Below are 21264 nucleotides of genomic sequence, written 5' to 3'. Positions count from 1 at the left end.
TGAAGTGCAAGGCGTTAGTTGGCGAAAATGTGCGTGCGTTTGTTCACCGTCTCTCACACTCCCCGTGAAAACAGTTTTGATCCTATCTAACAGCGCCGACGCCCCTCCTAAACGCTGTTGCTAACACATTCGCTCGAGATGATCTTCTGCGAAGCCAGCGGAGTGCATAGCCTGTCAGGCCGAACTGCAGTGCCTCAGCACAAGGTTCGTTCTCCGGTCCGAGTCTACAAATACGCGCTGCGCCTCCCAACCACAGGCAGGACAGACACGTCCTAGGACACGGACGCCGCAGAAATCGGCACCCCGAAACTATGCGACCGCGCTATCCTGGCGGGTACCTGGAGAACAGCGCGCTGTGGGTAGGCGAAGCCGATTATAGTTCGTGTGCGTCGCCCCGGGCCACATCTCCGCGCTGCTGGCTGGTGCTTCCTCAGGATACCGGGGCCGGGGGCGAGCACTGCGGGCGGCATCAAAGCTGATAGGTCTCGAGAGCGCGAGCGCACGTACCCATCACGTACATTTCATCTACGTTGAGCGTCGGGATGACGCGAACGTGCTCTGGGTCCGACGGCGCCACAGGCAGCGCGGATTCGAGAAAACTGCGCTCGGGAGGACCGTCGCGAATGCCGGAGGGAACTATCCGAGAGGTCTGGATGTCTGTCCATCTGTCTAACGTTCGTTGTGAGGACGAGGGGCAAGCAGCTGATTGCTAAAATCAGCTGTCTTCCGACACGCGTTTGGTGCTCGCGATGGGTATGAACTTACTACTATGAAGATATCCGCAGGTCTTCTGGAGTTAACTTTTCGATGCGAACCTACAACTGGATGTGCCACGCAGGGGTAGACCGGGCATGGCCCGCATCTCCCGATGAACCCGCGCGCCACAGCTAGCCACAGCCAAAGCGGGACGCGACGATCCTCGAAGTCGCATGCGCAAAGGATGTCTGAAAACCTCTTGGCAAGTCAGTTCCGCCTTCTATCCTTGACAGCGCCCGCCGTCGGTACGGTTGTACTCACAAAATTTTCCTCAAGACGGACGTCATGAACGTGCGCACGTCTCGTACCGGGTGAGCCTCGCAACCGCTTCGCCCGCCAGACGGCAATGTGACGTCCTGATGCGTGAGGCAGTCGGACTAAAGGCAAACGGTTGATCCCCAAAGCTGCACAGGTCCCCGAAGATTCGCCTCGTGCTCCCACTCCGGTGCAATGTTGTCGGCGGATGGCCCGAGCTCCGTCCACGCTGGCCCAGCGCGGCGGGACTCATGTTGGAAAGCTAAAACCTTGTGGAGACGACGACGATCACCGCAACCTATGGTCCTGGGAGACTGGGACTGACACGTATGTCTGCGCGTTGATGAGTGTGCCACTGGTGGCATCGCGCTGTAGCACACCGAGCCCGCCGATATTCGACGAAGCTCGGCCCTTCCGCTCGCCTGCGCCCTGGAGTCACCTGCGAAGGCGGCTCGCATCTCCAGCCGCTCCAGACCGGTAGGAAGGGAAAACTCTCGAGAGGTACGTAGCTTTACGGGCTGGGGATGCAAGCTTGCGTGTATTCCCAATTTCACACCGGCCTCAGTAACTCCCGACGGCGGGCACAGTGCGCGGTGCCTTCTGGCATCTGCCGCCAGACTTCGCGATGGCGCGACTCGCACAGAACTCGCGATGACCACATACGTCACTTCGCAGCATCCAGCCGGCCGCGCGCCGCTGCTCTTATAGAACGGCCGTGTCCGAAATGCGTGCTATCTTGGGCAGACGGTACGTACATGCACCCTGCAGTGGGTCTCGCGCGGTGGAGTCGGCTAGGAACGTGTGTCGCCGGCCGCAGGTGGTGGTACTATTAGGGGATGTGCCTAATGGGCGATTTAACTCGCGAGTGGAGACTGACTGATGAGCCAGGCTTCGCGGCTTCAGAGAAGAGCAAAATAAGGGCGTGTGTTGTGGCAGGTCATTCTACCAGGTGGTAATGTGTGTTCGATGCAAAGGAACTCCACCGAACGCGCCACTACGCCTGGGAGAGAGGAATATTCGTTGTGCTACGGCTGGTATTCGTGCCTGTCAGCAGCACGAGGACCAAAGTCCATAGTGGAGCGGCCCTAGCACGGAGATCCTTTGGATACTAGCCGTCTTCTCGATAAGCGGCCGTAACAGCTGTACTTCCGCCGACACCGGCTGCAAGGAACACTCTGTTGAGGCCAGACACAACACGTCATGAGTGAGCCAACGAGGACCGGACTCGAAGCGTGCGCGATGCTCACCTGGTATGATTTGGTCGCTCGTTGACGATGGCAAGACGTGCGCTATCTCTAGGATCTACATGACCGCACCTCATGTGAGCATTATCGACGACTGTGCCGCGATAAAAGAGACACTGCAGATCCCTCAGAAGGAAGCTACTTGGCCACAGCATGATGAAACTTCTCGGCGACTTCGCCTTAATGTGCGCTCGAATACGTCGTCGCCTCGTTCAGTCTTACCTCCTTTGTCGTTTGGACGGAGTCGCTCCGGTTCGCCTGCCACAGCACCGAGTCGACCCGCTGGATCGCAGCGAAGGTTTAGCCCGGATTCCCAGTGCCACGGCCTGCGGGTGCACACGAGCACGCCTCCCGGCGTCCTGGCCCACTACGGCGTGCATCACTTGACGAAGCCCGCAGGCCCGTGGATGCGCCGTGACACTGTCGACAGCCCTCACGCAGGCGTTTGCTCTGCCCCGTTCGCACCCAGAGCCATCTAGGGAGGCACTTGGGCGAGCGTGGTGAGACAGCATACACGCGGCAGCAGTGTGCAGCGCCATATGATCACTCGTACGCTGGGCCATCACCTCGCTGGCCGTCAGCGGGCCCACCAGCGTCCCGAGGCCGCTGGACCGCCGGCTTTTGGGCTATGCCTTTCGAGTGCGATGCTAGCAGCTACAGGCTGGCTGAGAACACGAACGCTGGATCAGCCGGTGCCTGTCGACGCAGTCAGATGAGCTTAGGCTACCGCACCTGCGACATCGTCCTGTATTGAGCCCGGATTGTCTCAATTGAGGAGACGTAATGGGCACTCTGCCACCCGCGCAGGATCATCGACGGCCAGCCCACGACTGCTGCGGCCACGAAGCGACGCGCGGGAGGCGCGTCGTCGGCGAAGGCGGAAAAGAGAGCTTGTGGCCCGCTTAGCGCCTCCGGGCGTGGATCGCAGTGCACTGTCCGCTGACCGTGGTCACAAGCCGATCCGCATGTGCGGCGCTGGTCCAGGCTGAGCGAAGGCCAGCAGGGGGCTCACACGACTCTCTTCTGTGTTTAGGGAATCCAAGCAAGAACGTTGCGAGAGCGGCTTGCCGAATAGACAACACATCCGCGCGAAGACCCCCGCTCCACCCAGCGATGTTCGATTTCCGAAGTGCGGAGTCGAACCTGGCGGAGAAGCGGGGGCCACGAGCTACGAAGCCGCTGCGTGCGCATGGGCGGTGTGGCGATGGACATTGTGCTCCTCGATGCGCTCGCGCAGGGCCGGAGTGGCCTCTCTGGCCCAGCGTGCGCAGCCTACGTGCCATAAGTGCTGTCAGTGTAGGTACACGGGCAGATCGAACTCAGCGAAGCGTACCCCAGATCTGTGCCGGCAAGCCCATTGGCCCGTCTTCGCAGCAACCCGCCACACCATGCCGGCCGATCGAAGTCAGGCAGGGGCTTCTGTGAGGGCAGGCGGCAATCTATGGGCAGACGTCCCCGTTGTAGAAGCGGGCGGATTGCATAAGAGAAGCCGGGCGAGAAGCGTCGCGTGCAGGCGTCTCGTAGCGCGGGGTGGCATGACGTGCCCCGGGGAATAAGGACAATGTGGCTAATGCGAAGTGTCTAGTGTCCACGAGCCGCGCGACCGTTCTAATTCCATAGCGAGGCTGGAGGCGCACGTCCTTTGTAAGAAGGGGTATATAGTGGATGCCGATCAGAACAGTCTAGCTCGAATGCGGACGAGTGGCGGCGCTCACACGAGCGACGTAGCGCGAGAGCTCGTCTGCTCGTGTCTGGCTTGCGTGGTGTGGTCATGACGAGCGGAGGGACCGCGGACTCACAAAGGATCTTTGTTCGCTGACACGCCGGGGAAGCCAAGTGCAAACCGACAGCAGAGAAGCTGCTTCCGGCCAGTGAGGGTTGGCCTCGTTGCAGCATCGGTGATGGTTCTGGACACCATTGTGGGGTTCATGTTTCGCAACGGGAAAGGTCTGGAAACGGAAGAAGCACGTACGGACGAAGGAAACGCACACGAGAGCTCGTTTACCGGAGAACAGACCTCGACGGGAGCAAGACGCCGCTCCGACATTGAGCGACATGTCAGGTACTCGTGCGCATGCCGAGGACTTCACTCCGTGGTCGTCCGACGCGCCTACAATGTACGATCCCATGACAAAGCTGTAGGTGAGGGCGAAAGGGCCAGAAGCTCACCTGAGGCGCCGCGAGCTCGAAGATTCCCAGCGGAGGCCGAGCGCGGAGGTAGAAGCTCAAGCCGGGACCACACGTCCATCTAAGCTGCATTGCGAGGTCTATCGGAGCAGCGGAGGCTGCGGACGTGAGCTCCCGCACCATGATGCAGGCTCAGCCCGCCCGAGGTGCAGCTTGCCACGGCCTCGGAGTCGGAGTGGCATCCATGCGCGCATGAACGGGAGATGCCAGGGGGCTCCCGGGACCACCTGATCCGAAAGGCGTTTATGAATCTGTGTGTCATGGTGCCGTAAGTGCATCGCCAGTTCCTGGATGAAAGAGATTCACCCACGCACCGCAAGTGAAACCCGTGCGAAGCGTCGGCCTGCTCAGCTGCGAGGCGCAGGGAGGGTGCGTGCAGTTGTCCGCGCGCCTTGTCTGCGTGCAATCGTGGCACAGTCTAGCACCACGAACATGCCTTGGGGAGAAAGGAGGAGAAGCGTTCGGGACCGCAGCGTGGTATATGCTACTGCACCCATGCCATTTTGGGCAGGAGCACGCATGGTGCGTGGCCGCCACCTCGGGGAAGCTTGCGGGATCGGTTGGCACGGATACGGATGGACATCGTTGGTGACGTCCAGCATGCACTCTCGGTTTGCGTGGAACGACCGCTGCCTGTTGGGGACAGTCGCCAGCGTCCGATCACGCTGCAGGCCACGTTTCTTGGAGTTCCACTGCTTGCGCGTTCGGCGAACCAGGGTCAGTGTGTTCGAATGAATCATGGCCATGCATGAGGATGATGGGAACTCACCGCGCGCGGGGGTCTCGACCGCAGTAGATCCTGGAGTACTTACTCCGTACAGCCTGCAGGAGCTGCCGCCGCCCAAACTCTACGCACTTCTGACGCATGCGTGACGGGTCGAACAAACAGTGGTCAGCGGAACGCCTGCATGACCGCCGGCGTGATGGATGCCACAGTCAGGCGGTCTGCCCTATGGCAAAATACGACAGACACGTTAACGCCCCCACTGACTCGGAAGAGCCGCAGAAAGAGCTGAGCGAGAATTGCCAGACGATACGCAGCAGCCGGACGGGACAAGCACACGATAGGGTGCATAGTTGCCACTGGCATATGTACCTCGCGGGACGGGAAGCCGCTGGTGCGAAGGAGGGGTTCAGAAGCTGTTTGTGATCCGTCCGCCGATAGGTCAAAGAGGAGATCCAGAAACTGGATACGCTTGGAAGTTGGAGAGCAAAAAATGCGCACCCCAAGGGGCATTCCTGGGTATAGAACGCATCCGCCGGTACCTGCACCACTTGTCCCTTATCTACATGGAGAGCCTTTCGCGAGACGTCCACGTCAGGAACGGGGTGCTAGCAAACGTTGACATCGATAGCCAGACAAGAGGGCCTGCAAGGAGACCCCCCTGGAGAACAACGCACGGACGGAGCGACGACGGGATGCTGCGCGCGACAGTGGCGGATGTATATAATACGCGTGGGAAACCGGTGCCGGCGGTTGCTGGCGATGGCGGGAGTCCAGACCGCCGTTGTCGGACTCCGACGGTGTGGCTGAGCGCAACGGCAACCTCCGTGGAGAGGGCACTCCGCCGTTGCCAACGGCCTGTCCACGGAGACATCCGGGAAAACATTCACATCGCGATGATTCAGCCCGTTTCTCACGCAAGCCATGGCGCTGGAAAACCTGCAAAAAGGCCTCAGATTGCAGGAGAACATACCCAATCGCCAAAAACCCGGTCAATCAACGCAGAACGCAATCATGCACAGCGCAACGTCAGTGTGGGGTGGACTCAGAGTTGGGCCGGTTAGGAGTGTGGGGTAGACGCATCCGAAGGGGAGGCGAGATTAAAACGGCGACGATTGGCTGGCCCCGGCGTGACGTGACGGAAAGTGCCTGGGCCCAGGCCGCGTAATGGATGAAACGGGGTTCTGTGTGACGCTGTTTATTCGAGCGCGTCAGCGCGGTGTGCACGGAAACGGCCTTGATGAACTGCATATTTGGGGCGCCCGACATCCCCTTAACCACCCCTCCCATTTTCCCCCATATTCCTCGCACCGCACACGACAACACCGACGACGCCCGCAACGACTGCTACGACGCCGACATCGATTGGGAGCGCGCTTTACGCGTCGCTAAGCCTATCTTGCTTGCCCATCTCTGCCTCGTGGTCGCCGTGCGCATCTCCGTCAACCCAGCGAGCCACGTTACTTTACCGAGGCCATGAGTAGCTTCTCGTCCTTATCCTCCATCGGCCGTTCGCCATCGCGTTCTGTCCATCAAACCCGGACCGATGCTAGCCACGACTCTCGTCCAAGCACCCCGCGCATCCGGACGAGCACGAGTCAGGCCTCGCGTCACCCACGGCCGCCTTCCAGCCCTGTCGGCCGGTTTTTGGTATGGGACCAGCAAGAAAGCCTGCCTTCTTCGTCGAAACTGCCGGTTTTCCCACCGAGAACTCCTATTGGCGACAAACAAGGTCACGCCTCTCGTCGCCTTTCCCTCCAGACGCCCCCGTCGTATTCCAAAGTCCGAAGCCGGACAAGTGCAAGCTCCTCTCACAACGAGGTCTCTCCGGTGCTCCGCGTGGGCGGCTCGGGGCGGACGCTTAGATTCCAGACCCATCAATCTGAACACGCCCCCACCGAGCGCACGACGAGGGTGTCATCGCTCGTGCGGACTCGAGTGCCTGCCGAGTCGTTAAATGAGGCCCCCTCCCTTTCCTCATCCCTGACTTCTGCTCCCTCCTTCACCACCCCGCCTACTCCCCAGAGCCAGGTTTCCCCTGTCCGTCTAGGCGGTTACCGGCGTCACCCGTTTGTCACTCCATCGGCCTCCACGTCCTCCCTGCGGAACGATATTCCTTGTGTCCAGGCTCAGCGTGAGCCTCTCACGCCGTCGTCGCCCTCACCTCGTTCGCACGCGTCGCGGCGCTCACAGCCAAGAACCCGGTAAGTCTGAATTCCCTATGGTTCCATTTCGGGCTATCCAGATCAGTTCGAGTCCCTTTCGCCGTGCGCGAACTTTGCTCGTATTTGTCGTGCGAACTCTATCCACATGGCCTGTTCAATTGCCCGCCCGGATTCTGGACCGGTTCGCCTTGCGCGCCTCGCTTTCTCCCTCCCCATTCCGTTATTCCATCTCGCGTCTTCGCGGGAATGTCTGCCCCTCTTATTCCCCCCTTCACCGCAGTTCACCCCCCTTTCTCCCGTGCATACCTTCTCCTCCTCCCCTCGCGTTTTCGATCATATACTGACCTCTGCTCGATCCCATCACGCCAGGTCGTCCCCGCTAGTACCTCCACACACCTTCACCCTCAGGCGTGGCCTTGAACTGCCTCGCGCACGTCCCACTCTCGCCATGTCGTTGCAAGTTCATGCTCCTACTCCGGTGACCGCATTGCCCTCCACCGCGCGTCCTCGCTCTAGATCAAGACCCCCGCCCTCCTCCCGTCCCTCCTCGCCCCTCACCTCCTCTGTCCCTCTACCACAACGTCCACCCATGCCTCGCCCACCCAGCCGGTCAGAACGTCTCCTCCGTGACACGCTTCGTCGTGCAGAAGAGCAGGACAGGATAGGCAAGCCTCACCCCGCCCCGTCCTTCACTCTTGCCCCCTCGTCGTCCCACTCGCACATTCCGCCCTCCGTCACCGATATGTTCGCTACCTGCCGGGTGCCGGCTGTCCCCAATGGCGGCAGGCGGCACCGACGGAACACCTCGTCTTCGGTCCAATCCGAATCCTCGTGCGACCAATTCGAAAGCGAGCCACTTGACGAGGATAGCCAGGAGGATGAAGAGGACGGAGGATGGATGTGGCGCGCGAATGGTACCGGCTCTGTCGCCTCCTCGGGACATGGGTATGGGAATGCGTATTACCCGGCTCTTGCACGGAAGCCAGAGAACATCCCGTATGGCACGCCTGCATCCCCGTCACCAGCTCGCGCACAGCTACAGCGCTCTGCGAAATCGTCGCCCACTGTCCCCCGGAGGCATTCCCACTCACAGTCGGTTTCCCATGTAGCCGCACATCCACCGTCGCGCACGTCCGTGGACGGGGAGCGTCCGAGTCGGTCCCACCAACAACCTAGTGCCCCTCTGACGCCACACGAGGCCGTCCTACGGAGCAAGCTGGAGGGAGTGTTGAGGAACGCTTCGAAAGGCGGACCAAGAACTCGCAGCATCGAGCGGAGAGATGTGGACCCCGGGTTCAGCAGCGAGAGCGGCAACTCGATGGCGAGTAGCAGGAACCTCAGTGGGGAAGGTGACTTCTTCTTTGGGGCGAGCAGCGACGTAAGTAGCCTCACCATGACGTCCACCCCTTTGTGAGCGCTGCTGATCATTGCGGATCGTCCTCATAGCCGAGCTTGACGTCACTCTCGTCGACCGAGTCTCAAGCTGCTTTTGCTTCAAAGCCACGAGCCAGCCTGCCGTCGTCGCCTCGGAAACCGCACGCCAACCTGCACGTACAGCCACCACTTTCGAGACCAACGAGGAAGTCGTCTTCCCCTCCGTCGCAGAATGGAAGCGTGGGCCCTCTGACGCCGCCCCCATCGCCACCGTTCAATGCGCGTCACGCGGCTGCGCAAATCAAAGGCATGGACGGCTACGTCTCCTTCGCCAACATTGAAGGCCTCGGCATTCCCGAAGGCGTCGACGACGAGGCTGAAGATGCCAATTCTAGGAGCCGGTGGTTCCAGTGGTTGCATCTCAACTCGGGCAAGGGCGCCGTCGCCTGCGACAGGTCGCGCGGGCGCAGCGAGAGCGCGAGCAGCGCGTCTAGATGACGTGGTGGGGCGATCCTGTGAGTCTCAGGACCACTCCCCGCGTTCGACGTCGTGCTGCTAGTCCGCGCTACTCCGCTGGCCCAACCGTCCTGCTGGGCACGGCTCACGGTGCTCTTCCCCCTCGCTGTTCCCCTCCATCCCCGCATCGCTCTTCCTCCCGCTCTATAGACTATACTTCTCGGCTTCGTCGCATGCTCTGTTTTGTTGTTGTTCCACCACCCGCTGCATCTTCCATGTCGCCTCATCATCATCATCCCCATCCTATCCCCCGGTAATAGCATCTCACTCTCCGCACGACATCCGCCGACGCCATCCGGCCCTCCGCAGACTTTCCCCTCACGAGCATCCTCGCCTATCGCCATCGCTATCCATCATACAAAACACCCCCGCACGCATTATGCTTTCTTCACGAACCTTCCATCATGCCACGACATCTCCCCGCGGCCGTCGAGGCCCCGGCGATCCGCTTGCGTTGCGGACGTCCGGTCATGCGGACGAAAAGATGAGGCCTTCTTTCGGGTCCTCCTCTTCACTTATTCGCTTACGACACTCCCCGGATCGATGATCCTCGTTATGTACCTGACGCCCTCGGACGACGGATGACACCCTCCTCACGCCGACTTGCACGACTCGACTCTGGAGTTCTTCTCTTTGGTTTTTTACTCTCCTCATTTACGGATTGCGTACGCGGATGTACTTGTACCGACTGGATTGGATGGATAGATATGCGCTTGTGTTTCTCGTTCGGGCGCGACTGAACAGTTACTCGTGTAGTTTGTCAGGGTTTCTCGGATCGGAGTCGGTGTACTGTCTGTTCGTAATGCGCTAGCAATGGCATCATGATATCATAAACCTACAACCTCCTGTGTGACTCTGAGCTGAGCGCGCCTGGGTTCTATCGCTCTCGGGTGGTTGAACGATGAACATGAGTGGATGGAGATGAAGATGGGCTGATTCGCCATCCGTTGGGGACGCGTGCGCCTGTTGCGGCACACGAGTCGTACAACTCGTCCCAGCTCTATCCCACTTGCCGTAGCCGGTATATCGATGATAACTGGCCACCTCGCGAAGCCAGGCACGATGCTCAGCGTAAGTTATTCTCGACGTCCTTCCCTGTACATGCGATGCTATATAGATACATGCTATCGATAGATCGTGCTCCCGTGGGCTCTGCACACCGGATAGCTCGCGCGCGCCGGCGCGAGAGGCCCTGGCACATATATATCTGGAGGCTCGTCGAGCTCAGGCCGTTGACACGCCGGACATAGTGCATATGCCCCTGCCCGAGCACTTAGACTCGCAAAGGGGTGACAAGAAACCCGATGGCAACGTCCGCGAAGTCCGTCCGCCGAGACGGCTCGGCTCGGGGGTCTGTCCTTCTGCCCGAAGTCCTGCGCGGACATCCAGCGCGCCCGGCCGATGCGCTAAACACGACGTCGACATGCCGCCGAAGGCGGGTACGGGTATGGGTACGTTGCGGGTTTACATACGCCCTCTCCGAGTCTCCCGCAGTCAACGGTGGCAGCACCGCATGCAAGAGGTTACTTAGCAGTTCAAGTACCGCCGCGACGTCGGTGCTGATCACTATCCCGCGGCCGGGTTCCTTAGGCTCGCGAAGGGCGTTGCTGTGTCTTCACGGCATTGATTGTCTGGCAGCGCTCCCACCCACAGCGTGTCGCTCCTCGAGATAAAGTGGCGTGTGCGTCGATGCCGAGCGCAAGGGCGGGATAGTGCGTAGAGATCAGATAGAACTCATCGTCGGGTCCCATGGACGACCACAGGTACATCCAGGCTGCGGGGAAGTCTAGAATGCGCACTTCCCCGCGCAGGGGCCTATTCGGTGAGCCGTGGCGTCACAGAAGCAGATGCTGGGCTGTCGCGTGCTGGCCCCTGCACAATTGCGTTCGGGGGTAGGGGTGATGGTATCGGGGGCTCGTGTGTTCACAAAGGGCGGTAACGAGGCCAGGGGCTTGTGGTTCTCAGTCTTGTAGAAACTTTTTATCTGAGGATGAGGTCGCGTTAATTGTGTGCAACGACTTGAATCTCCTACAATCCTTCGTACGGCGACAAGTCTGCATTGCCTTACAGGTTCTGCGGCTTCGAGAGCGATGGCGGAGCATTGCCTCCGAGATGTGAAAGATTGCAGTGCGCGGCTATGTTGCAGCGCATTGTGAGCCCTTCCCCCGCGGGTGCGGTCTTCACAGCGCCTCGCCGAACTCAAAGGTCAGAAGATGTGTTCAAAGGGACCCCAAATATTGTCGACTTGTCCAGACCGGCCCCGGTCACGATCTTACTCGGTATGGTAGCAGGGACCATCGCATCTCGCCGCACTGGGTCTGTCAAGGAGCTGATTCAGTACGTTCAGTACACACCCTGCAGTCCGGCTCGCAGCACGCACTTTTGTTGTCGCCGACACATAGCATATGAGAACGCTGCCAGTGCGCTTGATAACTTGTGATTAGTTCGACTATCCCCAGATGGCATTATCACCTGAAGTTTTCCATGAGAGCGTATTCGGAGCTGGTGATGGTCATCAACAGATACTACACAGTGTCCTGGGCGGCGCCGGTGAGGCGCTGAGTGGTGGAAGACAAGGGAGGTATCGTCGGGAGTTGCCTTTTCGGGGCTGGGCGGTAAGTGACGAGAACGGCTGTGCAGCTGTGCTCCCGACACTCATGTGTGCACGCTTCCTCCTCTTCTGAGTCTTCTCCCGATAAATGTCGCTACATACCCGCCTCTCGCGCCGGAGCCACCGCTTGCCACTATCCCATCGTACCCACGCGTGCATATAGTCGCTCAACAGACCTGCGTTGAACATTCAAAACGAACCCGGCATCAACGCAGGCCAGCGCTTGCCCGGTTACGTGCGATCTACATTCGAAGGGCGCCGCTGAAGATCGTGAGCGTTCTTCGATGATTATAGTGTTTCGAACTGCCTGTGTACATTGCCGACGCCCCAACGAGACGCATTCTCCGCGTAGCACCGCTTCCACGAAGTCACTGCGTACACCCCAGTCTGAGCAAGGAGTATGCCGATATCTGCGGGACATGATCGCGAGGACCGTACGACAGGTTCGACGGTGTAGCAACAGCTCGTGGATGCTGGCTGAACTGACTGACCTGTTCTCGCTGAGAGACTTGCGTCCCTGCGCAGTGAGGAGCCTGCGCCGCCGTCTCGTATTCTCTAGGTTCGTAGTACGAAGTAAGGTAGCTGTTACTAGCAGAGGTGGACTGCGCGCCTACCTCGCATATCTGCGACAGGCCCGTCGAGGCACGACGGCGCTCGATCTCGTTACCCCTCGCTTCGTTGTGTCGAATGACTCGCTCGACATTCTGCGACACTCTACCGCGGTCTCGCCTGGGGGTCTGGGGCGATCCGCGCTGCATACATATATAAGGCCCAAAGTACTGTAACTTGTTGCGCTGCTCAGGCTGGCTTCTCTCCTGGACTACGCTCATGCTTGGGATGTGACTCGTCGCTCGACTCTCTGTGTTCCCCGGCTCTTACTATGCCTGAACCACTTGTTGTCCTCGAAATTTGCTCTAGCTTGGGTCTCTGTGCTACTAGCTCTACGCTCTCTGCATGCTAGTTTCGGCATGTCTGTGTTGCATCCAGCGCGGCCCTAGTCCTCGATGTCCGCCTTGAATATCGGCATATTAGTATTGTTTTAGCTCGTCCAGATTGTAGCGGCTGGATGTCCACACCGCTGCTATCTTATATACTAGTAGAGCACTTCAGTTTGTTACGATAAGCTCAATGTTATATGGCTATGACTAAACGAAGCTGATACTGAACATAAGTGTGATTACTAAGGCGTACCAGGCCTAGTACTCGAGATCTAGAGCGTCTTTCGAGTGGCGTCGGATGATTGGTGTCGCATTATGTCGAAAGGACCTTGCGACACGATGTATTCTGGACTGCAGCGAGTTTGTGAAGTGTAGTCTCGTTGAGGGCCTTGCTACATCTCACAGACGAGGCTCGTATGGCGCTCGGGGAGTATCCCCCTGATATCTAGTCACAACCTCGCTAGATTGAATAGCGCTGCCATCAGCGGCAAGTTTCTACACCATATCACTATACGTAGCTCGGGGTTTGCTGGAAAAGCGCTGTACGCAGTGAGTCTATCGGAGGACAGCCCCGCGGCCCGTCGTTGCGTAAATTAGTGTTACTCCGCTGACCTTTTCCGACGCGATACGATATATCCTCCTGGGTTAACGCCAAGGCCGTATATCAGAGATATCAGGACTAAAATGCGCACGGGATACCTCATTAACGTCTGTCTTCAAAAGCCGGAACATCGCGACAGCATACTTGCGACGCTTGAAGCGGGCACTTGACTTTCCTAAGTGTAGGGCCGCAGTCGACTAGGTAAGCACTCGGACAATCCATCACGATAGGTCCGTGCACTCATGCGGCACACTGACAGATGTCCGGACTAGGCCGATTTCTTGCGCCCGCCATCACGTCCCATACCCATAAACCCGTCGCCGAGGCACATATCCGAGCCGCAGGTCACCGTATGTGCCGCACGCCGAGCGACGTGCACCCGAACCGGATTACGACATTTAGCTTGCAGGACATTTAAAGCTCGCTGGCTCTTGAGTCGGGTACATCACCATCACGGCCCTCGCCTTTCCTTAAGTCTATCAGCGCCATGCTGTTGCCATTGCTGACCCTGGTCTCTGGGGCGGCGCTCGCTGCGGCGAAAGTTATCAGTCTCTCGGAACTCCAGTGGACATTGCAGAACGCAAATGGTTCGATCAAAGTTCCTGCTCAGCAACCATCTCAAGTTCACTTGGATCTGAAGGATTCGAGCGTCATCACCGAGCCGTTGTTGGGCATCAATGGTGAGCATATCTATCTGTCGCCATGATTTATTCTGGAGCTGACTACCGGCTTGTCTAGACTTTTCTGAGAGGTGGATCGTCACTGACAGCTGGAGCTACCAAGCGGACCTGAGCTCTGTGATAGCTCAGCATTCGCAGGGCAATAACACTACCAAGACTCTTCTGGTCTTCTACGGGCTTGACACTGTTGCCAACGTCGTACGTAGTCGGACTATGTAATTGAGGCTCTTTCACTGACATTTGAACCTCAGACCGTAGCCGGACACATTGTCGCATGGGTCAACAACCAGTTCCAACAATATGTCTATGATGTCACCGATTACCTGATTTCGCCTTTGGAAAACGACACGTCTCTGAACATCTCGTTCGAGTCCCCCATCACCTACGGACAGAACATCAGTTCCCGTGCAGATGTAGAAACGGAGATTGCGCCTGCCGTGAGTACACGCCCCGGGGGGACCGTACAGCGTCAAGCTCACAGCTCTTTGTACAGTTTGAATGGCCTGATGTGCGCCAATTCATGCGCAAGATTTCCTCTGATTTCGGATGGGACTGGGCAAGCGGCTTTCGTATATGAAATGCGATCCGTATGCTTACCTCTTCGCTTAGGGACCGGGTTTCGCACCTTCGGGCATTTTTAAGCCCGCCTATCTGGTCACGCTGTCGGACTCTCTAGACAACGAGACAGCGGATGCTCCCGTTTCGCACCCCCTTCTCGTCTCCCAGTCCAACGGCATCTTCATTGAGGAGTCCGCCCTTGAGGTTTCCAAAGTCGGGCAGAGCCCGAATGTGCGTCCCAACGAGTCCGCGGACTGGCTCGTGAATGTCACGCTCGCAGTCCGCTCCATTCGTGCCGATCACAGCCCTGTCGTCACCGTGTCCATCCCCGAGCTCAACATCCACTCGGGCCCGCTCAAGCTGTCGTCGATCCCCGCGACGACCAACGCATCTACCTTTGTCAGTGCGACGTTCACCGTACCGGAGGGCGAACCAGAACGCTGGTTCCCTTACACTCTTGGTACGCCGAGGCTGTACAACTTCACTGTTACGCTGAACATCGCTGGACTACCCGCGGCGTCGTACACCACTCGCTCTGGCTTCCGGACGATCTTCCTCGCTCAGACGCCGTATTCGCAGGAAGATGTGGAACAGCGCGGCATTACTCCTGGCGACCAGTGGCATTTCGAGGTCAACGGCAAAGCCATCTACTCGAAGGGCTCTAACCTTACCCCGTTCGATGTCTTCTATGCGCGTACCACTACCGAGAAAGTCCGCTGGATCCTGGACAGCGTGGTCAAGAGCGGGCAAATCATGGTACGTCTCTTCGTTGTCCACTTGGCGTGCAGCTCGTTCATCTTCCCTCATAATCACAGCTGCGCGTTTGGGGCGGAGGCATCTACCAGCCATCGGACGAGCTCACCGGCGGGTACGACTTCTACTCCCTTTGCGACGAGCTCGGCATCCTCGTTTGGTCCGAACTTGGCTTCTCCGACGCGACGTACCCCATGAACGACTTCTTCCTGGAGTCGGTCGAGCGCGAAGTGCGGCAGAACGTCCGGCGTGTGAAGAAGCATCCCAGCAACGTGCAGTGGGCCGGCGGCAACGAGATCGAGCCTCTGCTCATCATATTCAACGCGACTACGGTTCCGATTACCATTGGGAATACCACCATTGGCCCCGGCCCGTTAGACCCTCGCTTCATCAACAACGTGAGTAGCACTCATTTCTCTGGAAAGTTTTGACTGAATCAAGCATGCTTCTAGTACGTGGGGCTCTTCCAGGACTTCCTGCACGACATTGTCTTGCAGGAGCAGTCCTCGGTATGTCCAATATGATTCACCACGTCTCGTGATACTAACGACGATTCGGAAGGTGGCATACACTGCCTGTTCAACGACGAACGGTGTTCTGAGCTTGGATCCGTACGTTCTGCGGCTGAATAATGTGACTGCTGGCCATATCTACGGCAACACCGGTACGTATATTCCTTCTGTCGCAACGTCACCGATGCTCAACAAACTTTAGAGCTTTACAACTACGACAGCTCTCAGTCGTTCAACTACAGTACGTACCCGCTGGCTAGGTGAGTGTCTCTATCAAAGAGTTGTTACAGTTCTCTGACCCGATGGACCTAGGTTTGTGAACGAATTCGGGTGAGTTTCGTGTCATGGTGTTTTCATTCTGCTCTGACATATCTTCGTTTTCAAGCTTCATCTCCATGCCTTCCTTCTACAGCTGGGAAGAAGTCCTCGAGTCCCCCGACGACTTCGCATTCAACTCCACCGTCGTGATGTCCCGCGACCACCACTCGCCCGCCTTCGGCCTCGACTTCCCCAACCCGAATGCGATCGAGGGCCAGATCGAGATGACGCTCGCCGTCAAGCAGTGGCTGCCGACCCCGGGCACAGCGGACACGAACCAGACGTTCGCGCAGTGGTGCTGGAGCACGCAGGTGTTCCAGTCGCTGTACATGCAGTCCGAGATCGCGTTCTACCGCCGCGGCTCCGGGCGTGGCGAGAACAATCTGGGCGCAATCATGTGGCAGCTGAACGACGTCTGGCAGGGCACGAGCTGGTCCGCGATCGAGTACTCGGGCCGCTGGAAGGTGATGCAGTACGGGCTGACGAACATCTTCACGCCCGTCATGGCGTTCCCGTTCTGGGTCCCCGAGACGGAGACCCTCGAGGTTGCGGTCACGTCAGACCTGTGGGAGGCCGTTCAGGGCACCGTGCAACTGACGTGGTACGACTGGCATGGCACATCCCTCAACTCGTCGTCGCACGCATTCGCGGTCCCCAGCTTGAACAGCACGGTGGCATACACGGCTCAGGGCCTGAACGATATTTTGCCCGCGGGGTCAAAGGCCGAAGACGTGTGGGCGCTGCTGAGCTTGACAGCGACGGTCGACGGTCAAACCGTGACGCATGAGCAACAAGTATGTACTTCGCAGCAGATATCTAGGTCCGGTCTAACCTACCACAAACAGTTCGTGCCGACGTCTCTAGCCAACGCGAACCTCGTCGACCCCCAGATCAAGATTACCTCCACAGACGGCATCACATTCACTCTTTCCGCGCAGGGCGGTGTCGCGCCCTTCACATGGTTGGACCACCCCTCGGGCACAGTCGGCTACTTTGTGGACGCGAAGTCTGACAAGCCACTGAACGGCTTCTACCTCGTTCCCGGCGTGGACCGCACTAGTGAGTAACGCAGTCATGCAGCTTTCGAAATTCGCTCATGTAGGTTGTTCCAGTGCGTTTCGTGCAATCTGCGGAACTGTCGACTGTCGCACGTCCAGCCGCATCGGACTTCGTCGTCCGGTCGCTCTGGAACAACACCCACTTGTAGGGGTGTGCTCGTCGTTCGTTTTTGGACTTTGACACAGGGCCTGTGCACTCCGCTCGTTTCCTGCACCTGCGTCTGTGTTCGACGCGACTCCAGTACCCACCTCTCGTTTTGCCTTCGTTGGCTTTCGTCTCTATAACCTAGCTGCTTTCATTTCATATACTAATACATTCGTCTTCAACTGATTTCTTCCTGGTTTTAATTTGACTCGTCCTATATGTGCTACGCACTAGGCAGCCGCCCGCGGTTCGAGTGGAAGCACGCGAGGCCGCCCGAGCCTCCGACGTTAACAGCGCAAGCAATCGGATCGGCTTGGGAGAAGATTTTGGCGGGACTCCGACAGTAACTGCCCTGCCTGAGGCGCCGCTGGTCGTTGTGGTCGCCACCACGTGGTATCAACGCTTGGGCCCCGCAACTCCAATTCCCGGCCTCAACGCTCTTCAACGTTGCGCGGCAGGTATGTATCTTCTACCTCCAGCATCTGCATGCCAAGACTTGGACGCATGGTCCGAAATCAAGCGCGAGGCTACGGGTCTGCCGTCATCCGCTGCGCTATGTCCAGGTGTGGCTTCGGTGCCGCAAGTACGTCCAATCTTCCTTGACATGAACACCTGTAATGTGCTTAGTTCATTGGCCCTTGCGGTGTGGTCGTGCTGATGTGGTCAGCAGCAGACTCGAGTCTCAAGCCTTTGTCCATCGACAACAAGGCCCTATCCGTACTCGGAATCCCTACGCTCGTATGCTCCAAATCGCCTAATTATTGGCGGTCACACCGAACTTAGCAGGCACGGTACGTCTTATGTGGCCTATGTTGACAATCCTCCTCCCTGGTAAGCGACCGTTAGGAGGCGCGGGTGCCACAGGCACGACCACGCTTTGCTGCAAAGTAGTGCTAGCGGCAAGTCCGCGAGGGCCGAATGCATCCATCTCTCTTGCCCGCAGGCGGGACCGACGCTTTGCTACCCCGCTCAACGATCAGCACTAGTGGTCCCTGCCTAGAGATATACTTGGAAATATTGAGATGCAAAACGTATACAAGGGTACGCCGGAGAACCTCCTTGAGGTTCGCCGACAAGTATCACACCAACAGCTTGCACCTTCCTCTCTACTACCCGCCTCCAACGTTACCATAGACACGGAAGTCTTCTGATATTTGCTGCCTCGTTCCTGGTGAGTTGGTCGCCATATATCCGTGACATTCACTTATCGAGAGGTCGTCATCAAGGTCATGTCTATGTTATCGACCCTTCCACCAGAACTACACTCTGACATCTTATCCCGACTCGGTCAGAAAGACCTTCTAAAGTGTGCCACGGTGTGTAGAGCATGGACGGAGGACTCACGGCGGTACCTCTGCGCCTACCCCGTCATTAACGGCGCTCGCAGTGTGCAGGGGTTCAAGGCATACCTACAGCAGTCTCCACGGTGGATCCCCCGCGTCAAGGGGCTATGCCTTCGCGCACTCAACAACAATAGGAACCAAGAAAACCCGGACCCCTGGATGAGGGCCGCGCTGATCGAACTGGCCCCCGTCCTCCCGAACCTCCGGGCACTCACACTCGAGAACTGGGGCCCCGTCGTCGTCGGCCCCGAGCTCATCGCCGCCCTCCTATCCTTCGAGCAGGTCGCTACACTCGATCTCCAGGCCCCTGTCTTTCATTCCAGCACCGATCTCGAAGACTTCGTGTTCGCGCTGCCTAAATTGTCGTCCTTGCGACTCCACAACGTCTTCTGGCGACACTCCATGGGCGATTCACCGCTCGATAAGTTCGAGCACAGGGGGTGGCCGCTACCACTCACGAAGCTTCAGCTTTGTGGCGTCTACGCTGACCAGGCCGAAACGCTCTTCCGGTGGCTCAGGGAACACGGATGTCGCCCTTCGGAACTCGTCGCTCTCCACATACACGAATGGGATCTCGGATTCCTCTTCGATTACATGTCCTTTGTAGGTGACAAACTCGAGGTGTTCAAATTCTGGCCGTTCTTCTTCGCTCAAGGTACGCGCGCCGGGTTTCGCCCACTGTTACTGATTATCGCAAGACTGACATGCCTTGTAGGAGACCCGGATTATTCGGCGGTGACCCTAGTGCACAACCCGAACGTTCGGTCTATCAGCATGCGGACCAATAGTTCGCCTAGAGGATACGAAAACTCGTGGCTGCCTGAGTTGCTCCGCAGTGCAGAACAATGCCCTCTGGAGGATATCACCTTTGAGATGTGCTTAGACCATGAAGGCGCGCTCGATGCACCTTTGTGGAGGCGTACGACCCGCCTCCTCCAGTCTTGTTGGCTTCAAACGCTGTGTTCGATTACATTCGTCCACGAGCCCGTCAAGCACGAGGGCATGTACCTCAACAGTTTCCTCCAGGATGGAACACCCGCCTTCAAGAGGTACTTCGCCACACAGCTGGAACACCGGGAGACCCTCCGCATTGAGATGCGGAATGCGCCAGTCCTCGACCTCGGCGGGTACAACTCGGACGAATGAAGACCGCCGAATCGGTATGCGTTCAGTTGGCACTCCTGATGTCCCTGTAGGATTCTTTTCCGTGTGTATGTTCCAACTTTTATTGTCCCTTATTTTCTCCACTACTTACGCCGCGTTACTCTGATGCGATCTCTCTTCGAGTCGTGCTGGCCTGCACGGTTTGGATCCACGACATGTTCCGTTGCGGTTAACACTTCAGCTTGACAATTATTACATATGCTCTGTTTCTCCTCCTATGACGTGCGTGCAGCCTGGTCTGATTAATCAATCGAGCGGGGCCATGAATGTGGTGTTTGAAGAGCAGACCTATTCATAGCCGCGAACATCGGCCTCGCATGGTGCGAGGCATAATATTAGCAAGCCCCATAGTATCATACTCCCGCCGGAGGTTCCACCAAGTGGTGAAGCATAAGTTCTTATGGAGTCGCGCTGAGAGGTCGCTTATGCTAATTTCGTCGTTATCTCGTCGGCATCGTCGGCCACGGTAGTGTCCGGAACTTTAGGTGCGGCGCAGCGTCGACATGAGTCCTGTGTGACGTCGCCGTAAATCGGTATCGTCTTGAAGTGGCGTATGGGCGAGGGTCGAGAGTTATGGTCCCGACAAGGATCAGTATAAAAGGGCCCGACGCGTTCACTGGGGATCCCAAACATACCCGGGCCACATCACTAACTCCCATCAAAACCTGAGCGCCCAGCGATACTCGGCATACCACACCTATACTCAAACGTCGCGCTCGCAGAGTAGTACTATAGCCAAGCTTCTCATCATGGTGCGTGGCCAGCGATACTGAAATCGCATATTTGAAATGACTGACGTTATTTGATGCTACGCAGGGCATCATCATCTCTCTCATAACTGGCATTATCTCCGCGGTCATCGGCGCTGTTGTGACGGTCGTCGAGCTTGTGTTCACCGCTATTGCCGCGGTACGCCTCTGGCATTTCGCGACTGTGAAACGATGAATATTGACAGTTCCGGAACCCAGTTCTTCTGTTGCATCGGCGACGTTCTGTGCTGCGGGCTGTGTTCGCCAACGGGAGCCGGCGCTACGACGGGGGCAGGAGCGGGAGCAGGGACGGGGATGTCCGGCAGAAGACAGGGATTCGGGTTCGGCGGGCGTAACAGAGGAATGGGAGCAGGAACAGCGGGAGGTATGGGCCCAGCAACGGGTACAGGAATGGCCGGGACTGGACTGGGTACCGGTGCAGGAGTGACTAGCGGTGGATTGGGCACCGGAGCGGGTGTTGGGCCTACGGCTGCGACCTATTAATTGGGAGGATATGAGATGCGATCGCGCAGTTCGTGCACCATATAACTACTACACGTCAATGTAATGACCACCTAACTGCGTTGTGGCTCGACTGGATGCGCGTGTACAG

The 21264-nt window shown here is 58.0% G+C and overlaps 2 protein-coding genes across 2 annotated transcripts; both read left to right on the top strand.

The window, feature by feature from the left end:
* The first annotated feature begins 6479 nt into the window (after positions 1-6479).
* TRAVEDRAFT_69016 (uncharacterized protein) lies at positions 6480-10050 on the top strand. Its single transcript, XM_008035985.1, has 3 exons — positions 6480-7370; positions 7701-8709; positions 8778-10050. The coding sequence occupies exons 1-3, from the start codon at positions 6643-6645 to the stop codon at positions 9201-9203; spliced, it is 2163 nt and encodes a 720-aa protein (XP_008034176.1). The 5' UTR covers positions 6480-6642; the 3' UTR covers positions 9204-10050.
* Positions 10051-13628: 3578 nt separating this feature from the next.
* On the top strand, positions 13629-17570 carry TRAVEDRAFT_26323 (glycoside hydrolase family 2 protein). Its single transcript, XM_008035339.1, has 13 exons — positions 13629-14051; positions 14110-14249; positions 14303-14488; positions 14545-14607; positions 14661-15365; positions 15425-15760; positions 15815-15871; positions 15924-16026; positions 16077-16134; positions 16187-16204; positions 16260-16986; positions 17038-17251; positions 17305-17570. The coding sequence occupies exons 1-13, from the start codon at positions 13859-13861 to the stop codon at positions 17397-17399; spliced, it is 2895 nt and encodes a 964-aa protein (XP_008033530.1). The 5' UTR covers positions 13629-13858; the 3' UTR covers positions 17400-17570.
* The last annotated feature ends 3694 nt before the right edge of the window (positions 17571-21264 follow it).

Source organism: Trametes versicolor, assembly GCF_000271585.1.
Source record: "Trametes versicolor FP-101664 SS1 unplaced genomic scaffold TRAVEscaffold_2, whole genome shotgun sequence".
NCBI classification, from domain to species: Eukaryota; Fungi; Basidiomycota; class Agaricomycetes; order Polyporales; family Polyporaceae; genus Trametes; species Trametes versicolor.
Note: the sequence above shows the minus strand (reverse complement) of the source record. Positions and strands in the feature narration are given on the sequence as shown.

Coding starts and splice junctions, on each gene's coding strand:
- TRAVEDRAFT_69016 (XM_008035985.1), top strand. CDS start 6,643: ATGAGTAGCTTCTCGTCCTTATCCTCCATCGGCCGTTCGCCATCGCGT. Junction 7,371..7,700: donor CGCTCACAGCCAAGAACCCG/GTAAGTCTGAAT, acceptor CCATCACGCCAG/GTCGTCCCCGCTAGTACCTC. Junction 8,710..8,777: donor TCTTTGGGGCGAGCAGCGAC/GTAAGTAGCCTC, acceptor TCGTCCTCATAG/CCGAGCTTGACGTCACTCTC.
- TRAVEDRAFT_26323 (XM_008035339.1), top strand. CDS start 13,859: ATGCTGTTGCCATTGCTGACCCTGGTCTCTGGGGCGGCGCTCGCTGCG. Junction 14,489..14,544: donor AAACGGAGATTGCGCCTGCC/GTGAGTACACGC, acceptor CTCTTTGTACAG/TTTGAATGGCCTGATGTGCG. Junction 16,987..17,037: donor CCGTGACGCATGAGCAACAA/GTATGTACTTCG, acceptor TACCACAAACAG/TTCGTGCCGACGTCTCTAGC.